This window comes from Xenopus laevis, chromosome 7S (assembly GCF_017654675.1).
Source record: "Xenopus laevis strain J_2021 chromosome 7S, Xenopus_laevis_v10.1, whole genome shotgun sequence".
Classification (NCBI taxonomy): Eukaryota; Metazoa; Chordata; class Amphibia; order Anura; family Pipidae; genus Xenopus; species Xenopus laevis.
In genome coordinates this window covers 69,033,802-69,057,775 of record NC_054384.1, presented here as the reverse complement: position 1 = coordinate 69,057,775, position 23,974 = coordinate 69,033,802, and the positions used below count along the sequence as shown (strand labels likewise).

The window sequence follows — 23,974 nt, the reverse complement described above, 5'->3', positions numbered from 1 at the left end:
TATAGGAAGGACATTTGTAAGTGAGCTGACCAAGCTTCTCTTTCCAGAACCATGATTGCAGAGCACACATTTGCCACCCTTATTTGCTTGCGATTGGCTAGAATGCAGGAGACTGAGACTGTCCTACTGTCATGCTATTCACATCAGGATATTTGGGCAGTGGAGTGGGGGTGGATTTTGTTTCTGTATGTAATGTTTATTTAATATGAGTCTAAATTATGTTCATATTTTGTTGTATTGTTTTCATTAAAAAATGTAAAAAACCCTAAGGATATTCAATAGGATTCCATAGGAATATTTTCACCATAGGATTATTTTCACCACAAGGTGGCGTTTAATTGGAATAACGCAATAGTTCACATAGAACACTGTGCATAAAACAATTTAGTGCCTCCAGTTTAAGAGCTCTGAATTCCTTATTACGGACAAACAGGATTTGCACACTTCCACTTTAAGAAGGGGGGGTGCATTTATGCAAGGGGAAGTCTGCTCTTAAGAAACATTGCTTAATGAAACCATTCAAAAAAAATGACTTCAATGTTCATACCTGGCTTCAGGAAATGAGAGGAGATTTTGCCTGGATTGTACTATAGATCTGTTCTAAAGTGAAAGGATCGCAGCTACAATGTACCAGAGGCTACCGAGCAGTCACTTCCTACCCTGACTGTGTATGTGCTGCACCAGGAAGCTGCCGGCAGCTGCTCATCTGACAACACAAGCTGCTGTTGCTACTGTCTTTATCAGCTCTTTGGGTGACATGGCTGAATTGTGAGGGATGACACGTTAGCTGCTGCCCATAATACCATGGCTGCAAAGGAAGAGCTCTACACCCAGATTATCCCCAGGAAAATCAGACAGCACCGAGCAGGGACCATTAAGCATGGATCATCACTGGAAGTCCTGCTCTCCATGGGATTCCCAAAAACAAGGGCGTGAGTAATTGGTCACATTCCCTCATTGATAATTTGCATTGAAATAAGAGTATGTGGCTGCTGCTCGTGTGGAGATGGCGGATTTGATTTGTCTATAGAGAGAGCAGTGCAGCCAGCAGCAAAGTGATGCTGTTCCAGACTGTACGACTCACTATGGCATGCAGGGGCAACAGCACGATCTCCATGGGCAGGAGGGGGGGACCCCATTCCCACTTTCTGTCAAACTGTCAGAGGGCAGCCTCTCTCTTACACATGGAAAGAACTTTACTGGGTATTTCGACGCAGTGGGTTCATACAACCCATGTATGGCATCATGCTTCATAACACATGAAAAGTATTAGGCATGTCTAATCTGCATGGCTCCATAAATTGTAATTCTCCAACTCCCACTATCCCCTGACAGACAACTGTTGACAGACAAGGCTCTATAGCCACCTGTTATATTCTTTGCTGCCCTGAAACAGCTTAAAAACAACTGGCTGTTTGAGTGCAGAAAACAGTATTGCCACTTGCTTGCTCTTGGGTTATGGTATTGGGCTGATGGCTCCCACAATCTCTTCTTTTCAGGGATTCATTTCTATCCATCGATAATAATTTTGCTGGATTATTATGTGGCAGCTGCAAAACCTCTTGGGTTCCCTTGTTGTCAGACTTTGTACAGTGGTGGTATTATGTGTGGAAATGACTGACAGGGCCATGCCTTGCCGTGTTTTGTGACCGTTTATATGCTTTACTACAGAGAAATAATATGCCTTCCAATTGCTGAGAACAATTAATGACCCAATACAGCTATTTGATTGTCCATCCATGTAATGCATGATAAAGCACCCAGTGTAGTAATCATTTCTTTTTTTACTAAATCCCCAAGGATGGAATTAGTATGTCAACATATTCAAGGTATATGTAGTGGTCCTTACAATATGGGATAAGACTGCAGTGGTATTACTAAACATATGCAGTGCTGGGAGACACCAGTCAGCTTTCACTGACTTGGACAGTTACTGTCCTGCTTTTGATTTTCAGAAAGGGACCAATGCTTATTAATTTGTAAGATTTTATTCCTACTTAATACCATATGAAGCCCTCATGCCAACTGCAAAATCCCCCTGTCTTTAAAGTATATAGTTAACCATGTAACTATTATTATCTAGTTGCAAATAAGAGCTACTGATCACTCAATGTGACATGCACTCAGGGCCGTTTGGCTGTTTTAACTCTCTGTCACAGACAGTTTCAAAACATACATTTAGGTGAATTGGTACTAAAGAAATGAACCCCATTGCATGTGTGTGTGTGGATTTTAAGAGACTCTTGGAAAAGGACTTGTCAAGGTAGAAAAAATGAAAAAGAATCAGGACTCATAAACAGCAGTAAGATATTAAACAGTCACTTTTCATTAGATAGTCTTTTCTTATGCATACAAAAAACTAGTGGCAGTTTGCAGGTGTAATCATATTTGTTGGGTATATTATAATAATATTTCTGGGTATATTTTCACTAATATAATAAGCAATCACAGGACAACAAAGCCTGTGGGGTATTTTGCGAAGAAACTGTGACACAGAGGAAATAATATATTTGTGACTAGTATATAATATGGGAGGTAAGAATCTGCCTGTGGGAGTAAGACTGAAGGGTCAGCTGTATTTTACAAACCCTACATAATTACTGGATTCTTTATTAGGCCTGGATATAGGACTGTCCTGTGGGGATGCAGTTTACAGTCAGGAACCCACTGTTCTCCAAAATCCCCCTGCTGTGATATAAAAAATATATTTGAATATAGCAAATATATAGGACACATATCAATTACCTACAATAAAACTAATCCCTGGGGCACAAGCAATTATAGGTCTCAGGATGAGATTGAGCTAAGCAGCACAAAAGCCTTATTTTAAAGCATCTTATTAGGAATGCAAATGCCAGTTTATAGTATTTTACATTCACATACGATGCCTGTGACCAAGATGTATATCATTTCTTTTTAAAGTAATTTTCAGGACCTAATACTGCAAGTGGGATAAAAGGATGTGCCTGGCAATACAAAAAGAGCTCTTTAATAAACAAAACCATTCCATATTTATCTTAAGTAAAACTATTCTGGAATGCTTTTACGTGTTCTGTTTGCTTTTTATTTCATTGTTGCATTTTTTTCATGCACATACATGATGAACGCCATTCTTATTTTCAGATGAACAGTATGAAAAGGCCCAGATTAAAACGACAGTAGAATGCTGCTAATTTAGGGGTCTGCTAGCTTGATGTCTGACATTCTTGGCCAGCCCCAGTCTTTTAGCAAGGTTTGTGAGAATGCAGTACTTTGTAGGTATATGAGACCCCAGCCACCTTTGATAATGTAAATTATAGTCCTAACTTAAAACCCTGCCACTCCTACTTGCCAGTTACTGTAGGATCTAGTAAAGTGAGAACATTTGGATGGTATTTCCATTTCCTTACTAAAAGAAAGAAGGACCATATTATTTCCTGGAATAAATGGCAACCATTCTTTCCAACAAATTTCCTTCACATCGAAGGGCACATTTACTTAGCTCGAGTGAAGAATTAGAATAAAAAATACTTAGAATTTCGGAGTATTTTTTTTGGCTACTTCGAATTTCAGAGTATTTTTTTGGCTACTTCGACCTTCGACTACGACTTCGAACTAAAAATCGCTCGACTATTCGACCATTCGATAGTGGAAGTACTGTCTCTTTAGAAAAAACTTCGACCACCTATTTCACCACCTAAAACCTACCGAACATCAATGTTAGCTTATGGGATAGGTCCCCATAGACTTTCTTGCCAATTTGTGATCGAAGGAAAATCGTTCGATCGATGGATTAAAATCCTTCAAATCGTTCGATTTTTCCTTCGATTGTTCGATCGTACTAAATACGGTAAATCCTTAGACTTCGATATTCGAAGTCGAAGGATTTTACTTTGACGGTCGAATATCGAGGGTTAATTAACCCTCGATATTCGACCCTAAGTAAATGTGCCCCCAAGTGTCATGTTTTTGGACAAACTTGTAAACAATTAGCCAAGTGGCACCATTTTATAGTGACCATGAGAAAAAAACAATAGAAAGTTTTTAATTTTTAAAAGTCAAACCAGGGTTGTTAAAATGAGCAGCTGCTACTTATTAACACCATGTGTTACCATAAATTACTATGGCAGCAAGGCAAATAGATTGCTTGCGAGGTGCAAACAATTTATTTTGGGCACTTCTGGATCCAAAGTGTGGGGACAGAGATACTGTTACTTGTATTGTTTTACTAAGGGGAACAGAGATGAATATGCAGCAGTTCTCTTAGAAAAAGAGAGTTTGCATTCTTGTGAAAAAAGTCAGCAAATATCAGATCTCATGAAGGCTTCAAACTACCATATCATCTTCAAAGTGCTACCAATAAATCCCAGTCAACATTTCTGGCATAGCTAAACTGAGCTATAACTTAGAAATGTTCTCAGAAAGAGAGGCCAGGAGCAGACGGAGGAATTAGAGTACAGGTGTAAATGTATATAAGAAAAGAATATTTAAAATTTTAGTAAATTGGTATTGAAGCCTCCATATATTGCCTATTCAACCCAGCTGCTTACCGTACTCCTTGAACGGACAGTTGGCCCTGACCATAACATGAATTTTCTCTATATAGTATAGGTACCATATTCACATTGAGCCACCGTTTAGCCAATCCCTTCTTTGCCATTCTGTTGAAATAGTTCTTTATTCAGTTTTACATTTTAAAGAAATCAGTGCACTTGGAAAAATAGGTATAAATCTCAAATATAGTACAATATTTCTTTGTATGACTTTTGTTTGACTGTATGCAACCACCTATAGAGTGTAACCAGCATGTGTGAAAGTCCTTTGTGTCACAGGGCTACTGTACCTATTGATTATCTACAGCTAGTGATGGGCGAATTTATTCGCCATTTTTCAGCGAAGCGAAACGGCGCAAATTCGCCCATCACTATCTACAGCGGCTCAATGACTTTCTTTGAGGGATGCATAATTTATCATAACCACTGATGGAGGTCTGCACAGTGAATGCACAGTTTCTTGTACTGGAGCCTGTTGTCAATATAGAAAATGATGTAGCAAACGTAGCCTAAGAAATCAATAATAGATAAAAACAAGTGTGAGAGTAAACACAAGGGAACAAGAGAGAACACAAGCTATTTTAGTACTTCTGGAAACTTTTACTCTCCTTCTCTTTTCATTAACCATTACCGATTAAAATAGCCTTTGCGAGTGAGACAATATTTTTTGTTCATATTATACACACAGGAACTACGGGGGTGGATTGATGGTGCTTGCACTGTCTGATCACTGGTGTCAGTGTCATTGCTTCTATAGAGTGTAAAATAGGCAATGCCGCAAAAAACTTTACAGATAATACCATTATTATCCTCACCAAATTGAATTTTTGGTGAAAACTGTAAAGACCCTTGTGCAAGTTGTCCTGCATTGTCCTTGTGTGCTTTCTAGTTGGACTGGGTGCACTATGCACAGTGGTGACATTAGTGCTAAACTGGAGTTAAAGTGGCGTAAAAATGCTGGTTTATACCAAAAAATGTCTGATGCTAAATACACATAGTCCTTAATGCCAGTTTCTGATTTTTTAAGATTGCAGGGGCATTTCTGAGCCCCACATCACCTGATGTGACCTTCCCATACTGCCTTCTGCGCTAGATCCAAATTTCCAGTTTAAAAAAGGAATTTAGTTCTTAGAGGTGTGTATTGTTGTTGTTTCTGGTAATCTGCAGCCTGAGACAAAGTTCTCACCTGGATCAGTCATGATAAATGGCAAATTAACTTTTTCTTAGTAACAGAAATTGTAACACAGTAAGTTAGGTTGAAAAAAGACAAACATCCATCAAGTTCAACCTTTTAACTCTATTTTAACCTGCCTAACTGCTAGTTGATCTTTTTAATGTTGATGTTATTCATCCAAGCCAAATGGTATGAATAATGCCAAATATCTTTCAGCAAATTCATATTGTCATTATACAGGTATGGGACCTGTTATACAGAATGCTTGTGACCTGGGGTTTTCCAGATAATGGATCTTTCTGTAATTTAGATCTTAATACCTTAAGTCTACTAAAAAAATCATTTAAACATTAATAAACCCAATAGGCTAATTTTGCTTCTAATATGGGTTAATTATATCTTAGATAGGCTCAAGTACAAGTTCTTTTGTATTATTATAGAGAAAAAGGATATCATTTTTAAAATTTGGATTATTTAATCATAATGGACTCTATGGGAGGCGGCCTTTCCGTAATTCGGAGCTTTCTGGATAATAGGCTTTCCGATAATGGATCCATACCTGTATGCTGCATGGATTTGCAGTTTAACACCAAGAAAAACACTGTATTGACAAAAATGCAGTATGTGTATAAAAGTAGGTATAACCCGACATGAAGTACAGAGCCTTGCCCTCACATTCTATTTTTACTTTGTAACTCTTGTATGTAAATAATTGTAAGACCTCTGTTTGGTAAAAATCACTGTATAACACCGAATAACTTGCTAGTGCTATATAATAAATGATGATGATGAGAGCTCCAGGCTTGAGGGAATGTTGAACCATTCTGTTACTAAAAAACAACTGTACAACTACTATGATGGCTTATGCCTGTTTTTTTAAATTTTTTTAAATTTACATCAACAGTTCTGCAAACAAAGCAGTGTAATATGTCAGCATCATAGAAACTTTAAAGGGGTTATTTATCAAAGTCTGAATTTATACATCGCTACGCAATATGTTGGCGCTATATAAATACATAATAATAATAATAATCTCAATATTTTCTTCTACAAACTCCGATTAAATCCGCTCGGGTTTTTTTAACGTATTTATTATTACATTTACCCCAAAATTTGCTTTGCGGGAAAAATCCGATTTTCAAGATTTTTCCGGATTCTTTCATCAAATTTTCACAAATTTTATGATTTTTTCGGAAAACTTCGGGGTATTGCAGGAAACCCAGTGCACATCAAAAAATTATTGGGACTTCTCCCATTGACTTATATGCAACCTCAAGAGGTCCGAGATGCCGGATTTTCAGATTCAGACTTTTCCACCCTCAGGGTGATTTTTTTAAAAGTCTGATTTTATAAAAAAAAAATCACAAATTTTTCCTGATTTTTGCATTCGGAGTTTAGTAAATAATCCCCTAGAAAAAACCAATACATTTAAAAGTATCAATTATTAACTAGGTAGATTATTAGGGAGAGGATCAATTATTATGTCACAGTACAGTGTGTGTGCACAGTACATAAAGTGAAATCGATTTTTATTTATTTTATGGAGAAATATATTGTTTCCCAAACTGCATTGTCACAGAGGAACTGGCTCATAGACCTTGTGAATCATTGAAGGGGGCTTGGAGATGTTTACTGAGCAGAAGTGGGAATGTGAAATGTTGCAGATTATAACATTATGATCCTCCATCTTTTTTGTTATTTTATCTGTGAAATCCCTTATCCTACACTGTGATTGTATTGCAAGCACCATATGTAAACTCAATTACATTGAAGGGCTGCCCCATATGACTTTGAATGGTTGGTTCTCTATCGGTTGCTGGCTTTTACTACTGTATTTAACATTGCTTTAAAAGTTTGAGTTCCTTTATTTACATTGAGAATTAACACAATTGCCTGGCTTCAGTATGTTTCCATGTGAATTTGACATAAGTGTTGTGCAAATTCAATTTTTATCACTTCCTCTGGTCAACTTTTTCCTTTTATGGAAAATGTGTGGGTGGGTGGGGGGTTCATCTCTTTTTCATATCTCTTACCAAATAAATATTTTTGCAAGAAAGGAAAAGCTCATATGAAACCTAATTTGTGCATTTATACAGTATGATTATCTGTAGATTTTCAGTCATTTCACAAGAATGATGTATATCTCTTTTTGTGGTTGTTTTTTTTTTATCTAAAATACCATGAAACAAATGGTGTAATATACATTACTAATGCGAGGTTTCCTTTTAGTAATGTTGTTCCATTATGATCTACATCCATAAAGGCATTTTTATTATTCTATTTCATGGAAAATATTACTTAAATATTGAGAAAATGTATATTGCTATATTTAACAAACAACTATTTCTTATTTAACCTTAGTGTAATAAACATCTGAATGAAAAGAATAAAACAGGAGGGTGATTTAGACAAGCCGTTTGTTGACAGTGTCTTGAGATCTACTGATCACCAGCTAAAGGTCTACTGGTACATCCCAATCTACCTTTTGGACACCCCTGATGTAATATGTGTTGTCATTTATTTTTTAATTTTAGTAACTCTTTCAAGGCCCATGCCATGGCTTATAGTGACTGATTACGTTTGACTCTGCATTATTATACAGTGGTTTCATTTGAAAATGTATATGCTGTGTGGTTGTTAAGGAGATAATAAAAATCCAAGCTTAGTATACATATTGTTGTAGAATAAGCGTAGTCAGGCAGGCAAGAGTCAAACCAGGTAGTCAATCAGAAAGGATTTAGCAGAAGAGGTAGTCAGTATACAGGCAAGGGTCAAGATCCAGAGGTCAGAATAGTCAAAAAGCCAGGCAGGGGTCACAACAGGAATCAAAACAGGTTCAAACAGATTTAGCTTAAAGCTCAGAAGCACCAGGAACAAATCCTATCGCGGGCAAGGTCTCACAGCCCTAATGAGCTTTAAATACTGTTCAAATTTGGCGCCAGCTCGCCTGCGCCTTTAAATGACGTGGAGGCGCGCGCGTCCTTAGGAATCCAAGATGGCGCCGGACACGGAGCGGCGTGACGGGCATCCCCGCCGCACCACTGGACCACCAGGGTAAGTAGTATTCACCACTTCGCCAGACGTAAATTCGCCTGGACAGCGCTAAGATCCAAAAGGCGCACAGGGTACCGAACGCTTGCGAAGTTGCGCTAGCGATAATACGATCAGCAGTTCGAAGTTACGCTAGCGTTGGCTAATTTGCATACAGCGTGCAGTTAAAGTACAATGGACATATATGTTGCAGCAAATACATTACACTACACAAGGGCAGGGAACCTTAATAAAAGAAAATAGAGTTGTAATATTGCCCTACACATGTGCCCACTGTATAGTTCATGTGCCATATGTAAGGAAATGTAGGAGGAAAGCGTAAATTTACACACTTTCGCAGGCTATCACCCTGAAAAAAGGAAAAGACGCCAGCGTTTTTTGGGACTGGTGTTAGAGTGCGGAAAATTCACCTGGCGTTAGAGTGCGAAGTTGCGCCAGAGTTTATCTCCTTTGCTAGGGAAATTACGCCAGTGGCCGTTAGTAAATCGCCGAAGTGCTGAAATGACATCAGGCTGGTGATGACATCAGGCTGGCGTTAGCCACTTCGCCCTTTAGTAAATTTCCCCCTTTGTTTTGGGCTTCTGTACCAGCCCAAGGCAACCACAGTCCTTTAGCAGGGGAGATCTTTGCATCCAAAAATGCCCCAGTAGCTCCCTATCTTCTTTTTTGCTGATTCACTGCACATGCTCTGTGCTGCTGTCACTTACTGAGCTTAGAGACTCACTCACATTATACAGTACACATAGAATAGAAATGTCACAATATAAGGCTGATTAGTAATGAATACAGATCCTTACTACATGGCAGTACAGAGACCGGTGCAATTAGCATCAAAATGTAATAATCAGCCCTGTAGCATCAGTTTATATTACAGACCAACCTCATTTTCTGCTTGATAATTTGCGACGACCCCTAAGCTTAGCTTCTCAACTGAGCCAACTGAGTATTTGAGTGTCGCAGACACTTTCCAAGATGGTGACTCTCTGTTACAATTTCTGGATCATTGCTGCTATTGAGAAGCTGAAACTTTAGGCTGGTGCAATAAGTTCAGTATATAAAATATGGCATTTTTAGCAATATTTATTTTTAGGGTTTACTTCTCCTTTAAAGAGTTCTGCCTTTACCACCTGCCCTAGAAGATGTATAATGCTGTCTTGCGCTTGCTGTGCTCTGCACCTTGCACTGGGAGGGACAGAACACAGCAATGTACAATACAATATAAGTAATAATACTTAATATGTACAATTTTACTTACTCATTAATTACAGCCATTGTGTATAAAGTTTAACATTATTGTATGATTCTTCCATATTTTTTCTCATTTCTCATTTTCATTTGCCTTTAAAGGCATTTTTATGTCAGCTGTCTTATCTGTCCAGTTCTCCTGGCCTCTCACTGGAAGAATGCAACCTTTGTTTTAAAGTTTGCATTTCATGTGCAATATTTGCTCTTTAATGACCTCCTCCCCCGCTCTTGCTCAGACTACATTGCAGATTGAGGCTAGTCTCATGGTTAAGAATATTCTGAGTTAGAATAGCTCCAAAGCCAATGTTGCCTGTATTAATTAGTCATTCTTTATGTTCATTGGAAAATGTGATCACTGGCTTCTTGTGATCACGGATGTTATTTTTGAGCAAAATGGATTATTGTAAAGATATTTGCTTAGCACTGTAGAATCTTTGTGATTCCTTTATAAGTCCAATAAAAAAGAGCAAGGCTTTGTGGACCTACTTATGCACATCATTCTCTGACCCAGTGGAGTGTACAATTTGTCACTATAACATTCACACATATTTTAGTCACTTTTTCCAGGAGCCAAGTAACCTGCCTGTATGTTTTAATCTCACATAATTACATGACTTTACAATGGCTAACTCTCTTTAAAACTTTCCAATGCCGGAAGCTGAAGTCCAGCAATCAGTTATATTTATATATACAGTATTTCTACCCACTTCTACCATAGTCTGTACTGCAACTCACAGAACAGAGCTGCTGAATAAAAAGCTAAATATCTCAAAAAACAAAAAAAATAATAATAAATGAAAACCAAATGCAAATTGTCTCAGAATATCAGTCTCTACATCAAACTAAATGTTAGCTCAAAGGTGAATATCCCCTTTAAAGCATGCTGGGAGCTGTTACTTAACAACATCTGGGATTGATTCATATACAGTAGCTACACTGTTCAGTAACACTTTCCTCTAGCCCTACAGAACCAGTGACCTATTTTAGCAACTTTTCAATTGCTTTTCATTTTATAGTTTCTGAATTATTTGCCTTATTTTTTTGTCACTTTCCTGCTTTCAGGTGAGGTGGGGGGGTCTTACCAAACTGGAATGTATATTTAAATATTTCCCTTTGTCATCTTTTACCTTCAGCCACCATTTCATGATGGTCTGTGTGCTGCCTCGGAGATCACCTGACCAGAAATACTACAAAAAAGTGTGGAAGCAAAAGACAGATCTCTGTCTCTTAATTAGCTCTTGTGACCTAACATGTATGGTTTGTTTTTGCGCACCATGAATCATAGGATGGTAGTTCTCTATTTAGGAATACCTATAGCAAAAAGTATATTATTATGAGCTGTTTTATGTTTTTATAGAGACCTACATTGTTTTGGGGTATAGTTTTTCTTTAATGATCCCAATTTCCTTGGAACTGTCTCCAAAGAGGGAGACCTTACCAGGTTTTGTCTATAATGGGGGATATATTTAGGTATGATCAGGGTTGATCTGGCATGGCCTAATTTATCTCACTTTTTCAGACTCATATGTTAGGTGTTTTAATCTGCAACACACATCTAATTAAATGCTAATTAATCATTCTGAGTCAATGAAACAACTATAGATGTATGTACCTTTAATGAATTGAGAGCTGTAGATGCAAGTACCTGTAATAAACGGAGCAACTTTAGATGCAAGTATAGGTATGGCACCTGCTATCCAGAATGCTTGGGACATTGGGTTTTCTGGATAAGGGGCCTTTCTGTAATTTAGATCTCTATACCTTAAAGAAAAACTAAACCCCCAAAGGTAATAAGTCCCCACTGGCCCCCTCCCTGCCTCCCCCGCTAAGTGTTACCCCAGAATTGTTTCCCCTGTAGGATTTCTGACCGCACGTACAGAGTGAGCTCACAGGCGTCATCTTCCGGCACTTCGGTAGTCATCGTGTCTTCTTCTGACGCTTCACCAATTTCCGTCACTTCCAGTGCATGCGTTATTGTCATGAACCGGAAGATCCTCCAACTGCGCATGCGCCAATACGGCACTCACTTTACAAAGATTACCAAAGAGAAGAAGATGGGGCCCATGAGCTCTGCTGCGCTGATTCTGCATGTGCAGTCAGTAGTCCTACAGGGAACACAATTCTGGGGTAATACTTAGCAGGGGGGAGGCAGGGAGGGGGGCCAGTGAGGACATATCAAAATGGGGGGTTGAATCCTCCTTTAAGTCAACTAAAATATCATATAAACATTAAATAAACCCAATAGGAGTGTTTTGCCTCCAATAAGGATTAATTATATATTAGGCTGGATTAAGTACAAGGAACTGCTTTATAATTACAGAGAAAAAATAAATCAATTTTAAAATGCTGAATTATTTAATTAAAATTGAGATGGAAGTGCCTGTAATAAATGGAGCAGCTATAGATGCACATAACTTGAATAAATTGAGCAGCTTTAGATGCAAGAACCTTTAATGAATGGAGCAGCTTTAGATGCCAGTACTTTTTTAATTAATGAAGAGGCATTTGATGCAAGTACATTTAGGGGCAGATTTGTTAAAGGAAAACTATACCCCCCAAACAATGTAGGTCTCTATTAAAAGATACTGAGTAAAACAGCTCATGTGTAAAACCCTGCTTCATGTAAATGAACCATTATCATAATAATATACTTTTTTAGTAGTATGTGCCATTGGGTAATCATAAATAGAAAATTGCCATTTTAAAAAATAAGGGCCGCCCCCTGAGATCGTAAGATTCACTGTGCACACATACAAACCACATGTAAGGTCACATGAGCCAATTAACAGACAGAGTTCTGCCTTTTGCTTCCTCACTTCTTCCTGTTACAGTTAGTGTTGTAGTATTTCTGGTCAGGTGATCTCTGAGGCAGCACAGATAGAGTCACGAAATGGTGGTTCAAGGCAGGAGATGTAAAAGGGCAATATTTATGTAAATATTTATTCCAGTTTGGTAAGATTCTTTAATATGTCATTCAATTTGATATAAACTATCTGTTGCTTAAGTATTCATTTTGGGGGTATAGTTTTCCTTTAAGGGTCAAATTGTAAATTCGATTCAAATTTTCGAGTTGGATTTTTGGTCAAAACTCACAAATTCAAGTTGGGAATAATGCAAACTCGAATTCGAGATTTATCATACCTGGACCCTGGGAACAACTCAATTTTGACTATTCGCCACCTTAAACCTGCCGAGTTCATGTAGAAGCCAATGGCAGAGATCCAGTGACCCATTTGAAGATGTTAATAGCCTTCCTGACATTCAGATTTTTTTTGGAGAAAAAAACTAGATTCGAGTTTAGTCAAATTCTATTCGAATTCGATTGTTATTTATATAAAAAATAATGTGGATAATGTGGATTTTTAAGGGCTTTATTTAGCAGTTTCAGTAAAACACACAAAACTAAAAAGACAATAGAATGTGGATCTTTATTTAGGTGTGAGGCCAGGCTCAAATTAGTCATGCCGTTAATGCTATTGCTGTATACTGTAATGGAAAAATCATTACATTTCGAGGGAAAAATAACATAGTAGTGATTGAAGTGCAAAATAATATAAAAAAAGTTAATGTTTAAAAATCTTTAATCATGGCCAACACTGTGAATTGATCCCTTGGAGCTACTGCTAAGCTTCAATTATATTTTTCAGACACTGAATCATATCAAACCCCAATCTAAACAATAAATTAAGTATTGTTTGGTTACACGCAGTTCAGTATGAAGGACTCTTATTTCTGATGATGTGATGTGACATTGTCTGGTGCTTGTACCCAGGACCTGGCCATACCCTGCTGAGTTTGAACTCTTCTACATAGATGCTTTATGCTCCCAATGATTTAATTTAATCCAGAACTGCAGTACAAACACAGTTATTTTGTTATGAAGGAATTGTGAAGTGTTTTGGATAAAGTATGATTTTGGGACATGGGTCATATCTAGTGGGTCAGGCCTGCAATGGTGGTTGTTGCTTTAAAACTGATATATATTTAATATGAGTATTCGAAAGTAGATTGTTGGAATAGTCATATCACATAGAACTGGTCATCATCTCTGATGAATGGAACAAATCTGACGAAAGGGAAACAACATGCAGAACAACCGGGCTCAGTTTTAGTGCGTGGGCGTGACTGCTATTTACTGTGATTGGCTAGAGAACACTGTAGGACATTCAGCCTGCCGGAAAGTCACTTACCCAATATTTTGCTTTGGCCTTTTCTTCTTTTTCATCAACCACTACATCCATTTTCATTTCTTTTTGTAATTTTATAGCATTTAAATGTATATATATTTATCCCTACTTGTATCCTTCCACAATTAAATATTATATTTTCACACCCAATAAGAGAGCACTTATCCCCAACTTTTTGTACTTTGGGCAATCAGTTCTGCCCAGCAACTTGCATTTGTTAAAAGGGTCCCTTATTCATTAGTGGTCTGGTAACATTACTTTATTTATTAGGTTTATGCCAGTATTGATATGTAGAAGCACTCTCACCTGAGTAGGACTTTGGCCAGATTTATTTTGAGGTCTGTTATGAATTTTGAAGCTTTGATACCAATTCGTACATGTCTACTTGTGTATTTTTTCAGTGGAACATTTTTTGGCTCATGTTTGTATGACTTGGTTGATTAGTGTTCAAATTTTTTAGAACGTTTACTATTCAAACGAAAACTATAGATTTCTGCTTGATAAAAGTATTTTGGAAAGTTCTTATTTTGCAAAGTCATACTGCTATCCAGAATGCTTGGGACCTGGGTTTTTTTGGATGATGGATCATTCTGTAATTTGGATCTTGATACCTTAAGTCTACTAAAAATCATACAAACATTAAATAACCCAATAGGCTGATTTTGCTTCCAATAAGGATTATTTCTATCTTAGTTGGGATCAGGTACAAGTTACTGTTTATTGTTACAGAGAAAAAGGAAATCATTTTAAAGATGTGGATTATTTGATTATAATGGAGTCTATGGGAGACAGCCTTTCCGTAATTTGTAACTTTCTAGATAATTGGTTTCTGGAAAACGGATCCTATACCTGTACTTTGGTAGGTATCCAATTTAAGAATCTGCAGCACTGACATAGAAGTACCACTGGGCTGCTGATGCTGGCAATTCTATCGTTCTGGGTTTACCATTGATCTGCTGCTTTATGTTTACAGAGATGTTTAAAGAGCTTTGCAGCTCCGCTAACTAATTTAGCAATGACCGTGTCAGTCAGTGTTGGTGAGGGGTGGATGGGGGAATCACTTAGGCGACACCCCTTACCTTGCGGGTCATTCAAAGGCACAGGGTAGGAAAAGGCAGGAGACCCAGCCTGCATCTGAACCTTAAAGGGCATGTAAAGGCAAATATAATAAAATCCCATTTTTACTTTCTTTAATGAAAAAGAAACCTATCTCCAATATACTTTAATTAAAAAATGTGTACCGTTTTTATAAGAAACCTGACTGTATGCAGTGAAATTCTCCCTTCGTTTACTGCTGTGGATAGGAATTGTCAGACGGTCCCTAACTGCTGAGCAGGGAAACAATCCTACTTATGAACAGCAGGGGGAGCCCCCACTTACTTCCCAGCCATGCAGAACTCAAGCAGCTTTGTTCATGATGATCCCTAAGCAGCCCAGACCACACTGAGCATGTGCACAGTCTTAGTCTTGCAAAGATGTTTAACAAAGTTACAAGATGGTGACCCCCTGTTGCTAACTTTGAAAGCATAAATTGTTTGTTTGATTAAGCATGTGGTGCAGTAAGTTCATGTTTATATTTAGTATTCAAAATACAGCATTTCTAGCCTTATTCTATTTTAGACTTTACATGCCCTTTAAGGCAGGAGGTAAGGACAAGTTTTGGCTGCACCTCCTAATTCTGCTCTTGCAACAAGTGCCAGATTTTTGATCTAGTGCTCAGTGCAGAGAGAAGCAATTCAAGATGCACAAATTCTCTGTAAATAAATAATACTCATAGGGGATCATTATGACCCTTATGACATGAGGTTAGTTGACATCTCAGCAGGTGCTGAAGATTCCTTATTCTTTATAGTTTGAGTGCACTTGAGCTTTTGAAACATAATAAGATTTGCTGTTTCTTTTGCCTGTTCAAAGGGTGGCACAACCCTTCACATTGATGTCATGTTATTTTCAGCTAAAAATCGTCATTATATCCCATACTGCCATTTGTACGTGTTTTTCGTTGACATAAATGGGACGTAATGGTTTGTGGTATTTTGAGCAGAGCATAAAATCAGTGGATAAAATAACCCAAATCACTACATGGAACGTAAGCCTAATTGGAATCTATCTTTATTTCCTTTCTTCCAACCTTTGACATCCGTGGAGCATGATATATATGTGTTTTCACAGATTATTCTGCTTGATGTTCTATAAACTACAGGTGTTACACAATTGTCATCACTGCTGTTGTCTGTTTTTTTTACTGATTTATGTATTTCAGCTATTAAATATTTTTGTAATGAATATTCTGTCAGCTAGACTTTTTTTTTTTAAATAAACAAAGCCATTAATCATGTTTTACTGTGCAGTTATAGTAATTCTCCCAGGCAACAAGTGGATCAGATTATTTTCTCATCTCTTTCTTCTTGCTGATGATGCCACGGACTGTGTAATTTATTGCAGACTGGTTCTTGTGTTTCCCATTCATCTTGAAACTGGATTCAGCTGGTTGTTTCTTTAGGTTACACACAATTTAACACCAGCAAAAACATCTAGAGAGAAATTACAGGTTATTCATTTTAAGAACATTGAATTAGATATTAGACACTTTACTCCTGTTACTTATTGTTGCCTGATGAATCAGTATGAATTGAGTTTTCATGAGATAAACCACAATTTAAGTTTTCTGATTTAATCTAATGTAGCCCTATGCTTTTTAATCATTAACTTGTCTATTAATGACTATGTTATTACAATAAATAACATGTATTGGGCCATATTCAGTTCAGTGCAGAAACTTACATCATGTTTACCATGTAAACACTCTGGAAGTGAATTAAGATATCCAACTTTCTATTGTGAAGTAAAGCAATATCTGAACCTGTCTGGAAAAAACATTTTTGAGGTGTACAAATAATTAATCAGTAGCACATTATACCTTTACATTTGGCACAATTAATATAAGCAATCAATATTAATCCTTAAATCTATCAAGGGTCAAAAAGAAAAATCAAATTTTTAAATTCGAATTTCAAGCTAATTTTAGTGTACTTCGCCTAGGGAATAGTCCGAATTCGATTTGAATTAGAAAAAATTTGAATATCGAAATTTATCATTTAAAAATTTGACTTCAACTATTCGACATTTAAAACCTGCTGAATTGTTGTTTTAACCTATGGGGGACCTCCTAGAACCTATATGGAGTCATTTGGTGGACTTTGAAAAATCAATGTTTTTTTTTTTTAAAATACATCAAATCGAATTTGTTAATTTTGAACGATTGAATAAAGTGAATTCAGTCAAAGTTAAAGTATTCAATTTTTTTTACTACATTTTGGATGGTCTTTTTTTTTAATATATATTCTGTGTACAGGTATGGCGCCTGTATCGCTCCATAATTTGGATGTACATACTGGCTACTAGAAAATCATGCAATAAGTAAGCATTTTTTACATATGGATTATTTGGATAAAATGGGAGACCTTATGACCTTTCCATAATTCAGAGCTTTCTGGATAACAGGTTTCCAGATAATAGATCACACACACACACACACACACACACATACACACACACATACACACACACATAAACATTTATCATATCCAGCATTTAAGATAAGGATTCTTACACATGAATGTTTTTCTGCATGTTTTTGAGTGCATTTATTATGCTTATATGCGTCTTTTTAAATACAACTATGCCAGGTTGTGAGTTTTCAATGCAGTCTTCCATTCAATTGTCTTAGGTGTGAAATGCAAAAAATGGATGGTTAGGGTTACCACCAGCCCATTTTTTTGGGAAGGCTGTCTAGGTGAAAACTGCCAGTCCTAATTTCCCAATTAGAAAAAAATCCGGGCATGTCTTTTAAATGAATGGTACATCAAAACCCACCCCAACGTCAAGAGCACACCACCAAATCATCAACCGCCCCAGACATCATCTGCCTGCCCCTGATTTCACAAGTTCTGCTCCTGACATCATCGAGCCAGCCCCTACCCAGGTGGCAACCCTAAGCATGGTATGTCTTCAAAAACACAATGACCTTAATAAAGCATAATTCTAAACAAATATGAGTACAAACAGACAGACTGTAATGGAATCAAGTAACTGGTTTGACCAAGCCTGCCTCTCAAACTTGGGGGAAAAAAACCTGCTGTGAGTAAGAGCCCTTAAACTTGCTCGTTTTGATCTTTAAAAGGAGAAGCAAAACCAAAATGTAAAAAAACCCTGCCTCCCTACCCTACATAGACCCCCTCCCTCCTCCAGCCTAAGTGTTACCCTGTGCAAATGCCCCTAAGTCTTTACTTACCCCTCCATGTAGATTCTCAGGTGCCATCTTCTTCTATTCAGTAATCTTCGGAATGAGACCGGTGGAGCGGCGCATGCACAGTTGGAGCAATTTTCTGTTATGCGACAACTGCGCAGAAAATTGCCAAAGTGCCTGTCTCATTCATTCATTCGTGAACTATGATGCCTGAATCTGCACCGAGGGGTGAGTAAAAAGTTAGGGGCATTTGTCCGGGGTAACACTCACGCTGGTGGGGAGGAGGGAGGGGGGTCTATGTAGGGTAGAGGGGTAGGGTTTTTTTTAACTTTTGGGGTTGCTTCTCCTTTAAGCTGCTGCCAACCCATTGCTTTGGAACCCTCTAGATGAGTCAATCACAGAATTCAGCCTGGCCGTGAGTGGTATTGTGTGTTAGTGATGCCGTTACAATAACATCAAACCCACAAACATTGCTACTCAGTGAAATAGATTTTGCTTGCAGTTAATAATTTAAAAGCAGTAATAAATATTGTAAGTCTCACAAACTGACATCCTCTTATAACCTGGGTCCAACGTACGTTACAGTGCTAATAAATGACTGTGTGCCTCTCCAGGCTGTAAGGAAAATCTTTACATATTGCATTAAGGAGCTATCATAAACATGAAAAGCTCATGCAGTTTCTAGAGGGAGAATTTTTTTTGTGTACAAGGACAAGGAGATGCATTTCCTTACTTAGATTCAATTTGCTTAGCTAGGATTTCCTTACAAAGGAATGCCAAATTCATCACCCATCCCCAAGACTCTCAACTCTCAGCAGCCGCCAAGCTAACATCAGGGCTGCCAGTTTGAAAAGACATGATTTCAAAGCATAACTGCTTAGCTTTTAACATGGGCATAAACAGCATCTACCAATACAAACCAACAAAGCCATTCTCTTTTGCAGCAGACATGCCTTTTTGGTGACATCACTTGTGGCATCTTTTTATAAATAGAAAATTTCCTTTGATACGTGACCTTCACTCATTTTCCTTATCTAAACCACAACCATTCTGGGGAACTGTTGTGTGTTCCGGTTCTGAAAAGCTCTGCATTATTCTGACCTTTACAGTATTGATTTGTGAGATTGTAATAGAATTATTGCATCACCCTCTGTGTATTTCTGCATTTCTGTCTGCGTTTTTTATATAGTAACTTACAAAAATGAAAAAAATAATAATATACCACTTAAAAAAAGTATATATATATATATATTATATATATATAGATATACAGAATGGAAAGAGGATTTCTGTGCTGTAGAAGTATTCCTCACAGACAGGGTATCATTTACAAATGCAACACTCGAGTAGTAATACACTGTAGGCTTCTATGGCATTGGAACTGGAAAAAAATCACCTTGGTTTCCTTTTTAAGCAGTCTGTCTTGTACCCCTTCATGCATAGAGGTTCTAATAACAGTATTGTAGGTCAGTAGAATAACTGGTTGATTTCTCCATTTTATTTTTCGTATACCTGTTTATTTGGAGCCCAAATTAGTGTCACTAAACCAAGCAGCTATTTTTTTTTTCACTTTTTAGGCTGGTGAGGGACAGAATAGAAATCAGATTACAAAAAAGGGTAATAATTTGTTTGCAAGTCCCTCTTGTGCGCTTTGTGTGTATAGAAAGATATGGGATCTCTTATTCAGAGACTAATGGGGTTATTTATTAAAGTCAGATTTATCTGTTTTGAAGGGGGAAAACATAATAGAAAAAAAAAAAAATTTCGAGATTTTTTAAACCCAGAGGCTGTTAAAAGTCCATCGCAAACCTGCTGAGGTCATGTAGAAGTCAATGGCAGCAGACTTCCAGGTGTCATGAGCTACACTGGGGTTTGTACAATAATCCGAATAATATGTGGCCTTCGTATGATAATCTGAAAAAATTGGAGTTATTGGGCGTCAAATCCGAAAAAATCATACAATTCAATTTATTTTATAGTGCATCATGGACATGTGTATATATATATATATATATATATATATATATATATATATATATATATATATATATATATATATATATATATATATATATATATACATTTGTGATATATATATACATTTGTGAAAAAAATAGAAATTCCAATGTTAGTAAAAAGGCCCCTTAAGGTCTGGATATCCAAATTACAGAAGGATTCCTTATTTGAAAAACTCCAGGTCCCAAGCATTCCAGATAACAAATTCTATAAATAAAAATAGGAAATAATAGAAGTACATGAAGTCCCATGAGTGCTCTTACTTTTCGCATGTATAAAAAATTATATGTTTTGTTGATTTTGTAAAGAGGTTAACACTGTAGGGAACACATTTAAACATAGCATTTGCATTATTACATAGAATTACTATTCATATGCTGAATTAACAGATTTGAAAATTACAAGATTAAAACACAAGATGCGGAATAAGATAAGGTTTGAACGTTGTTTAATTTGATCCACTGGTGTTATACGTTTGTAAGGTCTTGCTACTTAATTGAATAGTTAGGCCTAATTGAAATCATGAGAATTTAATTCCAGAGGTTAATATATTCTCTGACCCTTGAAGCAGTGGGCTCTTCTATGCAGCTGATTAAGTATCTGAAAATAAAGACAATGGTCTCTTAGAAAGCAGGGACGGCTATAAAAAGATATATTAACCCTTACTTCTTGTAAATTGGCATGATGAAAACAGGGGTGATTTTTATCCCTCTGCCGTCCAGAGGCATCTTTCGTGCTGCCGCCCCCTCTCCAACCTGGAGGGGGTCCAATTGTGCTCTCTGGACTAGTAGTGCAGAATGCCAGTTTGAAAATGTAAATTTGGCTCTTAAAGGAGCTGCTTGTGGGGCGCTGCTGCCTAAGGTGATTCGCCCATCATTGAAAAGGACCTACAGGAATGTTTATTTGTCATGGGGCATAGTGGTGAACCAACCAATTGTGCAGCATTTCTTGAAAGATGCTACCGCCCAAATTGTTACTTGAGATAACATTTCTAGTACTGATACCTGATACTTTGTGCTAACAGCAAATTTGGACCGCCATTGAAATGACCTATATAAAAACACAGTAGGGTTCTATTTCAGCTCTCGAAATCTGAGTTAGTCAGTGACTTTAAGGGGGCCCACATGGGACATAACTGTTCAGTGAGTTTGCAATTGATCAGCTCAGATTCAAAAGCAACAGTTATGGCCCCCTCTCAATTAACTGATTGGCTACTGCCTGGAAACCAATCAGTAGAAACTTGAAACCAAAACAGGAAGTAGGGTTCTGGATATTATGTAAGACATCCATTCACTCCATTATAGATTTTATTTTTGGCTAACTAACTATATTAGAAATATTTTTTTATTTTGCACACCCTTTCTATTAACCTAGTTTTATTTTTACACTAAACTGTTCCTTTAAACAGGTCCTTTCGGAGTTATACCTGACTATCATAGTTATCCAGAAAGAGTATTTATTGTCTGGGATACATTACTGGGCAGATTTACATAGGGTCGAATATCGACGGTTAATTAACCGTCGATATTCGACTGCCGAATGTAAATCCTTCGACTTCGAATATCGAAGTCGAAGGATTTACCGCAAATAGTTTGATCGAACGAAAAATTGATCGAACGATTAAATCCTTCGAATCATTCAATTCTAAAGATTTTAATCCATCGATCGAACGATTTTTCTTCGACATAGGAAAGCCTATGGGGACCTTCCCCATAGGCTAACATTGCACCTCGGTAGGTTTTAGTTGGCGAAGTAGGGGGTCTAAGTTTTTTTAAAAGAGACAGTACTTCGACTATCGAATGGTCGAATATTCGAACGATTTTTAGTTCGAATCGTTCACTTCAAAGTCGCAGTCGAAGGTCGACGTAGCCAATTCGATGGTCGAAGTAGCCAAAAAAACAATCAAATTTGAAGTTTTTTTATTCTATTCCTTCACTCGAGCTAAGTAAATGGGCCCCTACGAGTGTGTTTTTGTGACACTACATATTGTTTAGAATTAATATTTGCTGAACATATCACATATCACATATGATATATCTCTTGAAATATAAATCATTTCAACTACTACAGAAGTAGGAATATTATCCATTGCGTATTTCAAATAAAAGAATTTACAAGAAGCTGCTAATTTAGCTCAATCTATTTAAGTATAAGTGGGTCATGTGATCGCTATTGAATAGAGAAGCCTTGGGACCTATTATTTTCCTAAATAGAAGAGGAAGCACATGCCTGGCAATCAGCTGAATAATGAGCGAAATAAGTGAGAGAGCTAGCTGATGTTAAGTAATATGGCACTTGGCTTCCAGATTGAGTGCATGGATCCTTTCAACTGAAGCTGAGTTAATGGGTTTTAATGTAAAGAAACCATTTCCAGAGAAAGAGGAAGGTAACAATAGAGAAGGAAGTAAAAGCTTCTAATGACTGCATTTTTGGGGGGATTATTTATAAAAATGGATGCCAAATTTTGACCCTCATTGCACAGAATCTGTTAGAATCCTTAGTCAGCCCTAGAGAAAGCTTTCCAATGAATCTGGCAGCACAAAAAAAGCTGACATAGCCTTCTAAAGAGAAATAATCTTAAAGGAGAAGTTAAGCTGAAATGATCATTCTGTTGACAGTGGTCAGTGTCACTATTAATGTCTATTAACTCTTTACCTCGAGTTTTTAATTATTAAACCACCTATACTCCTTCCCTCTTTCTTTTTAATTGATTTTTAAATTGCTAGTGTTGCTTTAACTAGTTATGAGTGGATTAAAGGGGTTGTATAAACCTTCAAACACTTTTTTCAGTTGGTTTCAGACTGTTCACCAGAAATATAGACTTTTTCCTGTTACTTACTATTTTCGATTTGTGATCGTTTTTCTAATAGTGAAGTGCAAAGTTTAATTTTTCACCTTCTAAAGCAGCTCTGGGGGTGGGTGGGTTGCTGACTCTTTAACTGTTCTAAATTTTTTTTAGTTGAAACATTTCTTATTGTTGTCCCTGCGGAGCAGAATCCCTGAGTTTCATTACAGGCAGCTGTTAGAATTGATACAATAGTTGCTGATATTCCACAGATACTGCTGAGAAATGTATCAACTAATTGTACTAACTAAATGTAGGAAATTATATCAGTTCAGATGCTCCTGGATCACTGAGCTGCCAGACTGAAACACTAAAGACAGGAACATTCAACTTTAAACATACATTTTGGGAAAACGGTAAAAAATAAAAGATGGAAAGCAATTGAAGAAAGTCTTTGTTTATGGTGAACAATCTGAAAACAATTGAACTAAAAAAAGTATTTGGAAGGTGAACAAGTGCTAGGATAGCTTAACATATTCGGTCTAGTTATGCTGCTGGCTGGACCGCTGTGCAGGTTGTTTACCCATATCACGTTTGGTCCTAGGCCCTCTGGCCATAATCCATGACAAGAAGTTTCCACTGCACATTCTGTTTTTTTATCAGTGTTTCAATCAGCATTTCTATATCACCCACTGTCACCAACCAATGCCTGCCAGCAGGTTTCCCATTTGTCCT

At 37.1% G+C, this 23,974-nt stretch overlaps 1 protein-coding gene across 2 annotated transcripts in view; it reads left to right on the top strand.

The window, feature by feature from the left end:
- Positions 1–290: 290 nt before the first annotated feature.
- The window catches only part of ubash3b.S (ubiquitin associated and SH3 domain containing B S homeolog), a 94,460-nt gene continuing 70,776 nt past the window's right edge, over positions 291–23,974 (top strand). For both annotated transcript variants that reach the window (XR_005963037.1, XM_018227800.2), the window contains exon 1: positions 291–932. Coding sequence is in view for 1 of the 2 variants with exons in the window: in XM_018227800.2 (XP_018083289.1) it covers positions 805–932 (128 nt within the window). In the remaining variant the exon portion in view is untranslated. The remainder of the gene's footprint in view (positions 933–23,974) is intronic.